At 37.3% G+C, this 9,214-nt stretch overlaps 1 protein-coding gene across 1 annotated transcript; it reads right to left on the bottom strand.

Moving 5' to 3' along the window:
- Positions 1–3,939: 3,939 nt before the first annotated feature.
- On the bottom strand, positions 3,940–8,952 carry GSC (goosecoid homeobox). Its single transcript, XM_066605738.1, has 3 exons — positions 8,492–8,952; positions 6,715–6,974; positions 3,940–4,383 (listed from the first exon to the last, which is right to left on the bottom strand). The coding sequence occupies exons 1-3, from the start codon at positions 8,808–8,810 to the stop codon at positions 4,231–4,233; spliced, it is 732 nt and encodes a 243-aa protein (XP_066461835.1). The 5' UTR covers positions 8,811–8,952; the 3' UTR covers positions 3,940–4,230.
- Positions 8,953–9,214: the final 262 nt, after the last annotated feature.

The following is a 9,214-nucleotide window of genomic DNA, read 5'->3' as shown; positions in this document are numbered from 1 at the left end:
CAAGGATTATTTTAGCTGGAATATATACAGGGACTTGTAGTTACCCAACCATAGAATTCTGTGACTGCAGAATTACATACAGTTCCCAAGGGTTCCCTTACCTGGAAAATGCACAAGGACTTGTAGTTCCTTATCCTTATGCCTCAGATTTCTCTGACTTTGGAATTATAAACAGTCTCCAAGGGTCTATTGACTCAAAATACAAACAAGTACTTGTAGTTTCCCCGTCTTAGTCCTTAGAAATCTCTGACTGTAGAAGTTCAAACATAATGCAGTGTTTCCATTGGGTAGAAAGTTTACAGGGACTTGTAGTTCCGCAGCTTCAAAATTCTGTGACTGTGAAATTACAAAGTCTTCAAGGGTACCCTTGGAAATTATACAGGGACTGGTAGTTCTACAGGCTTTAGAATTCACTGACTGTGGCTTCATTTAACCAGAAGGTATACCGGGACTTGTAGTTCCCCAACCTCAGGTAGTGGGTGTCTGCTTTTAACCCATGCAGCCTGGAATGAACTCATATCTGTGTGGATTTCAGTTTCAACCCTGAAGGGATTTTTATAAAAATAAAGAAAACAAAATATCTGTCCAGAGACTTACCCTCCAAAGTAACTAACCTGAGAATATAAACACAGTAAAACATTCATGGAGTCAACGCTGGACACAAAGAGGTGAATGTTCAATGTCAAACGTAGAGCCACAGACCCCAACCGTATTTACCAAAACAAACAGCCTCCAAGAGTTGTCACTTTGATGAATTTGCTGCTTTTTGTTTGCATTTTGTATCCAGGTCATAACTAAAATGCATTTTATTAGATTTAGTTTGTTGCTACCAGTCGTCGTAATCAGTTTTAGATGGTGCAGATGTGGCCCGGTAAGACATTATTTGTAATTAGGGAAGGTATAAACGTGAATTCGTGAAAAAAAATTGTAATAAGTTATAGGTTTTAAACTGGATGATTTCTTTATTATTGTATACAAAAAAAATGTATCATAGTCCACACTCCTGTACGAAGGAAATTTCATCACGCTGAAATCCTCTTAATTTGTGTCAATTAAAAAAAAAGTAAAAAAATCCCAAGCTATATTTTTCAAAAATGTAAAAAAAAACGCTGCACCTGAGAAAAATTCTTAAAATAATTTTTGGAAATTGTATAGGTTTTTTTTCCATAAAAAAATTCACTTCCGCCCACTTGCTGTATTAATAAGTACTATATTAAATTCTTGATTTTTAATTTACTTGAAATAGGAAAAAAGATTGTTGAATAAAGATTTTCAATATTTCATTTATATTTTTATTTAATAAAAATTTTAAAAAGTATGTCCAAACCTTTAGATTTTTAACAATATACAGTATCACTGCATAAGGCACTGTAGACTTGATCTAGGATTGCTTTAAACATTATTTTCCACGTGTTGGCAAAAAAAATCAGTTTGTAGAAATAGCTGTAAAATTGTTTTATTCTTCAATGGCAATAAAATGAATAATTTCAAAGAAATTTAGCAGATTAGGCATCATCTATAATTTTCTTTCTGAAGCATGAAACTTTATATTTTATGTAAGGAACAGAAGGGAAAATCAATCAATTTTTTACATCTTTTGTCAATGAGCAAAAAACAAAGAAAAGTCAATGTTTGGTTTTTTTAGACATTGAAAGTCAATGCAGTGCAAATTATTCAAGCACTGCGGAATATGTTGCCGCTGTACAAATAAATATGATTATTATTTTGTACCTTCCGCACATAAAAATGAACAGGTTCGCAAATATTGAAAAAAAGGAAAAAATTTGCAATTGGCTACATGGCCTTTTGTAGGATTATATGGGACTGTGTTGCACAACATTTATATTATTGATTTATTTACAATATTTTGACAAATCCTTTATGCAAATGATACAACACTCGCAATATTCTTTCCGTATTTTTATTGTTGATTCGGAGCGTAATAATCCCAGGACTAAGAAAATTAATATAGCAACTTCAATGGACAGAGGAACAATTCCCAAGAATACGGGGAAATGCGCTCTAGTTTTTTGAGAAACATAAAAAATTTGACTTATTTTATTATATTTTTACCCTTGAAATCTGAAGGTTTTATAAAATGTAAAAAAAAAATAATATTAGATCTATGCATTTTCAATTGTACAGTATTTATTATAATTATTTTATCTCTACTTTGAGTCCGTACATGGAAAACAGCCTGATATAATACCAGTGGTTGAATTCTACCAGCTAAATTAAATTATATTTTTCCAAAAATAAACATAGCCATTAACGTCAGAGTTTCTCAGGTTAAACTTTATTGAAATTATACCTTGTCCATCAGCCTTCTAGCAAATAAGAAATGATAGGCCCAGGCTGATATTATTGGTTGTGTCCAATAGGCCAATAACTCTGACCGTTGATCTAAGGGGTGCAGAATTCTACAAATGTTTTATTCTTTTTTTTAACTAAACTTTGCATATGCATTTTTAAAATGTGCAGTTTTGTAATCTAATATTGCATGAGGTGATAAAAGAGCAGAATTTCTCCATTGTCCTTAAAGGGGTTGTCCCGCGCCGAAACGGGTTTTTTTTTTTTTTCAACCCCCCCCCCGTTCGGCGCGAGACAACCCCGATGCAGGGAGGTAAAGAAAGCTCACCGGAGCGCTTACCTGAATCCCCGCGCTCCGGTGACTTCTCTACTCACCGCTGAAGATGGCCTCTTCCTCCGTGGACCGCAGCTCTTCTGTGCGGTCCATTGCCGATTCCAGCCTCCTGATTGGCTGGAATCGGCACGTGACGGGGCGGAGCTACACGGAGCTACACGGAGCCCCATAGAAGACTGCAGAAGACCCGGACTGCGCAAGCGCGGCTAATTTGGCCATCGGAGGGCGAAAATTAGTCGGCACCATGGAGACGAGGACGCCAGCAACGGAACAGGTAAGTATAAAACTTTTTATAACTTCTGCATGGCTCATAATTAATGCACAATGTACATTACAAAGTGCATTATTATGGCCATGCAGAAGTGTACAGACCCACTTGCTGCCTCGGGACAACCCCTTTAAACTATAATAATAAGAATATCTTATTATTGCAAGCATGTATCTGTGTAGTCCAAAATCAGCAGTGGGTGTCAAAAAATATGAGGATATTTCTGCACACTGAACATCAGTAAGTGCAACTGAATTTAATCAAATTGCATGCAATATTGTAGCACTGCAAAACAAGCCTTGATAATATCTTCAAAAATCCAGAAAAAAAACTTTGAAAACTATTGATCTATACTGCCTGTTAGGTCAGTGAAACACATTTGCTCAATTTACTGTCAATTGTGGGAGAAAGAGAGGCATGAGATAAGAAAGAAAGAAAGAAAGAAAGAAAGAAAGAAAGAAAGAAAGAAAGAAAGAAAGAAAGAGAGAGAGAGAGAGAGAGAGAGAGAGAGAGAGAGAGAGAGAAAGAAAGAAAGAAAGAAAGAAAGAAAGAAAGAAAGAAAGAAAGAAAGAAGGAAAGAAGACAGGGAAAGTAATAGAAGACAGAGAGAGAAAGTCTAGGTAGCTTGATATGAGGTAGTAACATAGATAGAGATAGATAAATAGATAATTCCTTTCACTTTCTAAGACTGTGTATTTTGTAATGAAGGCTCTTTCTATCACTGTGCAGCAGCTGTTCTTGCACTGGGGAAAGATAACCCTTATGATTGACAGCTCTCCCAATGCACAATGTATCACTTCATCCAGTATAACACAAACAAATACAAAGTGGGGCAATGAAAATACAGACTAGACTAATTATTTACACTCACTGTCGACTTTCAGTATACATATTTCTTAGCAGCCCATGAAACTGTAGTCTCACCATAACTAGACAACCACAGGTATACTTCTCTCCTCTCTGAGCCTCTCTCCTTCATGTGAGACACATGGAGGGGGGAGGTGTTGTTGCACTACATGTACAAGTCAACAGCACTTACCTTCCTTATTCTGTCTTTGCACAAATGACTGAGCACAGAGGTTACAGACAACATTGTACAGCCACCATCTGTTTATTGTCGAGAAATTCCTTTAACTTACGGTATAAATAGCACATTCTGGTACAGTGTATATCTGTGCAACATGTCTGCAACACACGGTTACTATATACAGGTAATGATATATACAGGCTATGTACAGGTCCCAGCATGTGTGCAGCTCAGCAGCGTCCTGTGTGCAAAGTCCCCCCTGCTCTTCAGGGCCATCATCATTAGTCCTGGTCAGCAGTCCGAGTCCAGGTCACTTTTGCTCTGCTCCTCTGTTTTCTCTGTAGATGATTTGGGAGCTTTATTCCATTTCTGTCCATTTTCTGACTCCTCTGATGAAGATCTCTTTTGTCTCCTCCACTTGGCTCTGCGGTTCTTGAACCAAACCTACAAGAATGGGTAATGGCATTTTATTATTCATGATGATGGTAATGAGGATGATGATAATAATAATAAAATGGTAATCATTTGCATTTGCATTTGCCAATCTAATTAACTAGAGTATTCTAAAATCAGTGATCTGCAACCTGTGCCTATCCAGCTGTAATGAAATTACAAGTCTCAGCAAGCTACACTCAAAATACTGTGAGTTGTAGTTTCAAAACAGTTGGAAAGCCACAGGTTGGAGATTATTGGTCTAAATAAAGAGGTTTTTCTTATTACAAACCAGATAGTGTTACAAGTACAACCTTTGCCCATAACTGCTTGCTATAGATAGATAGATAGATAGATAGATAGATAGATAGATAGATAGATAGATAGATGATAGATAGATAGATAGATAGATAGATAGATAGATAGATAGATAGATAGATAGATAGATAGATTGGTGGGGGGTAATTAAGTAATAATTACCTGAAAGCGCTGCGTAATAAGTTGGCGCTATACAAATACCAAGATTTATTTTTATTTTATTGATAGATAGATAGATAGATAGATAGATAGATAGATAGATAGATAGATAAATAGATAGATAAATAGATGGATGGATGGATGGATGGATGGATAGATAGATGGATGGATGGATAGTAAACACTTATGGCAGTAAGCAAAGGTTGTAACACTTTCTTGTTTGAAATATATATAAACTAAGCACTTATATGGCAGTATAGGAGTTAATTGAAAGCTATACTAGTAATAAAAAGCATATTGAAACACAGAGATGGTATTTCATGTATGTGTTGATCAAAATTGGCATTGTACGCGATTGTTTTGAGGTTATTAAAGAGCAGTGAGAATAAAGTAATATTGTTAGGCTATATCATGAGCAATTTTTCCGTACAATTTTCAGATCGATTTTTCGGTCAAAAAATTGACCGGAGCTGGAACCCATTTATTTGAATGGGTTTATTCATATGGGCTTCTTTTTACTCGGATGAATAGTTCAAGTAAAAAAAATTGCAGCATTTCCTATTCTCAAATATGCAGTGTCCCGCACATAGGACTGCACATGAATGGGGGGTCTAAATGAGGTCCAATGTGAGTTGCGGCAAAAAATTTCAGGCGCAGTTTTCAAATCTTTATGTGCATGTAGCATAAGGGTACATGCACACGGACTGGACAAAAATTGCGCATGAGTTTGCATGTGCCATCCGATGTGCCAGACACTGCACATTGACATGTGCTATGATGGTCCAAGAATAGAACATGCTGCAATTTTTTAGGGTATATGCACATGGATGTTTTAAAAGTTGCACTCAAGATTCTAAGGCGCAACTCACATTGGACAGCACATTGACATATACTATTTTCATCTGAAAATCGGACAAGAATAGGACAGTTCCAGTACAAAAAGCATTGGTGTTATTTCCATTCAATTTTTGGACCAATTTTTCAGTAAGAAAATCAGCCCATATGTGTGTAGTCTTACTCAGATTACCAGTCCTAATAAAAAAAAGCCCATGTGCATATACCCATTCACATTAACGATTTTTCTGCCTGATTTTCAGAACAAAATCGGATAGAAATAAAGAATATTATTAAATGGTTTTATTCGCACATGCAATTTTGAAATTGGACGAACAGTCAAACAAAAAAAATTGTAGCAAGTCCTACTTTCTAGTGATTTTTGGGCAAAAAATGCCCATTGAAGTTTGTGGGTGCGATTAAAAAAAACGGATTACACTCATTTGATGTGATTGCGATCTGTTTTTATCATATACAACCATGGTAACCATATAAAAGAACATTTAATTACATAATTTAGCCAATCATGCATATTTTTTGCTCACATAATAATTGGTTGCAAAATGGATGAAAGTCGCATGGAAAATTCACAGAAACGCAAAAAGTGTGGAAATCATACAAATAAATGGTTCCGTTTTTAGAACTGAAAAAATGCATGTGTGAATATACCCTGTAGGACAGCTATAGTGGCATCTAAGTATTCTATTTTATGTTAGTACATTGTGGTATGTGGGTGCTGACAGTGCATAGGTTAATATGGAGAGGCTAATGTCCTTTAGAGGTCTTTAGAGGAGGAAGTGACATGAGAAAATCAGCAGCAAATAGGTTAGTATTGGGAAAGCTGGAGTGGGATCCCTAGGTTATTACTAGGAAATACTGGCTGATAATAATGGCAATGGATTATTAAAGTAGAGGTGTAATCCACAGAACATAACCACAGCAGGTTGAATGAAACTGGTGGCAATGTGGAAAGTGTGATAATACTGCTCATGATCCTACAGAGTGAAGTATATTCAAGACCCTGAGACTTACCTCCACCTTTTCCTCTCTGAGGTGGACCCTTCTGGCCAGTTGTTCCCTAGTGCCCACATCTGGGTACTTGGTCTCTTGGAATAAGTTCTCCAGCGCCTCCAGCTGCTCATCAGTGAAAATGGTCCTGTGCCTCCTCTTCCTCCTGCAGTGCAGCTGGTTTAGGAGCTGAAGTTCTGTTCTAGACAACGTGCCCACATTCATATAGGGTAACATCTGTGGGGGCACTGGAGGCATCAGTACAGAACCAGCCCCTTCATAACCTGGGGAAGAAAAGGAACATTTAATGGTGGCTGATAGTGGACTGAACGCCTACAATACCTCACCCCTTCCTGCTGCTGCCCTTGTCCTGTAACTGCCTCTGACCCACCTCAGATCCTGCATTATAATAACCTCAGAGAACTGATCGCCGGTATTAGGTTAATACATAAGGAATATTCTACTATATAAAACCAGTTTGAGCGCAAAGGAATGTTTATTATTATTATGAAGATAGAATTATTTTATTATTCACTTAATTGTTTACTAACTGTTATAAAGTATTATCTTTATATTATCATCATTATTCTTACTATCGATTTAACAATAATAATCAGAATCATAATACACTATAAAATGCCATAATTGCTAATATAATTCACTTTATTGCTTTTTGCTGATGTTTGTGCAGTGTTACACAACATTGTACTATTATAAAAAAAAATATAAGAATAATATGAACTTGTGTTTCAAATGTTTCCAGAGTCTGCATGGAGTTTTACAAACTTTGAAGCTAAGAACTGAAGTTCTGAACGCAATTACTTAAATATATGATGTGTACAGTAATTGCACTGATATTATAAAACTCCAGGAGATTCCCATATATTGTGTATGGTGAATATGAAAAAGGAGTTGCATAGTTGCGATTATTGGTTATATCTGTCATTCACTACCGGAGAATCTTGATTAAAATAAAAATACCAATCTATAAATGATCTGTCTATCTCCTATTTCTATATAGCGTATATCCATCTGTCTGTCTATATCATGTTTCTGCATTTTATCACAATAGATGCAATAAATGTAGAATTATTACTATTAGTAATGTTTTGTTGAAATCTGTTATAAAATAGTGAACTCTATTCAAATAAACCAAGAATACATAGAAGACAATGTAACAAGTCTCGCTGTCACGTGACAGAAGGTTATTCTATGCTATCTGCTTGTCTAGTATATTATGTAAAAAGGTGTATATAACACATGGCTCACTTGACAGCTTGCATAATATCCTGTATCAGGTGTGAGGATGGGTTTATGTGATTTCTTGCATTGTTCTACCTAGATACAGCGATCCTCTGCAAGTGAAATGCTTCGTACTTATCGTCACTATAAGAAATGCATGTAATGTTCATATATGTTACTGGACCGGGTCATAGAAGCTATGAGAAGTATACTAGACATAGTGTGACTATAAAAAGTGCTATGTAATGTGCAGCATTATGTGTAGTGCGCCAAATTATCGGAGTTATTTGAAAGCAGGCCGTGAGTACACTGAATAAATAGTTGCTAATCTAGAGATCATTAGAGTAAGCAATCATTAAAGCAGAACAAGGAAGGGGATATGTGAAGAAAGGACAGATTAGATAGATAGATAGATAGATAGATAGATAGATAGATAGATAGATAGATAGATAGATAGATAGATAGATAGATAGATAGATAGATGTCAGTACTCTATATGCAATCTGCCTTGCGGAAACAGTAGAGATTGTAGATATGTAGAGATAAACTGTTTCTTTACCTGTGGCTGCAGGGACACAAGAGCATTGCTGGGTCCCCAGAGGTTGCATTGTCCCACAGCAGGAGGGGCCCACAGGAGCCTGTACATGTAACTGTCCATAATAATAGTTATTGAATCCCAGCCTAGATCCATTCACTGCTTGAAGGGTAGATGTGGGGGCCACTGCCCTGTTATAAAATCCGCTGTAGTCTGCAGCCCCATAAATTGTCTCCCCCAGACCAGGGAAGACCACAGGTCCATTCTGTGGGAGCAGGACCGACTCCTTACAGCGAGGCCTGGCTGCCAATATGTTGTCAATGCTGAACATGCCAGAGGGCATTCCACAGAGATTTGTGCCAGGGAAATAGATGGATCAGAGGTTATTATTGGTGTGGGGGCTCCTCGGGAATGGACCAGAAATCCTCAGTTGGGGTGATCGGGAGCGAGCTCTGCAACTGCTCTGCTGCTCTGCAACTTGTCCTGTCTCCTTCCTGCAAACTTTCTCCAGCCCTATCCCATCTGTGTGTGAGCTTTTTATACACCCACCACGTCACCCTGGCTGAGTCCCTGCAATGTGCACATCCTATATAGCAGCACCAGGGCCAGGGCTGGCAGGAGGGAGGGGGCAGCAACCCAGTGGGGTGATATGAGACTGATCTGTATATTGAGATTTAATGAAATCAATCTAATCCACTCCACTCCTAAAGCCCCTTTAGACTCGGCGAGCCCCCGGAGCTAATTGCA

The sequence above is a fragment of the Eleutherodactylus coqui genome, chromosome 6, assembly GCF_035609145.1.
Source record: "Eleutherodactylus coqui strain aEleCoq1 chromosome 6, aEleCoq1.hap1, whole genome shotgun sequence".
NCBI lineage: Eukaryota > Metazoa > Chordata > Amphibia > Anura > Eleutherodactylidae > Eleutherodactylus > Eleutherodactylus coqui.
This window is presented reverse-complemented; position numbering and strand designations above follow the sequence as displayed.

Bases quoted from the DNA above. Each gene is read 5' to 3' on its own strand.
- GSC (XM_066605738.1), bottom strand. From the start codon at position 8,810: ATGCCCTCTGGCATGTTCAGCATTGACAACATATTGGCAGCCAGGCCT. The intron at 6,975-8,491 runs GTAAAGAAACAG...TTTCTTCCCCAG, and splicing joins TTGTGTCCCTGCAGCCACAG to GTTATGAAGGGGCTGGTTCT. The intron at 4,384-6,714 runs GTAAGTCTCAGG...CCATTCTTGTAG, and splicing joins TCAGAGAGGAAAAGGTGGAG to GTTTGGTTCAAGAACCGCAG.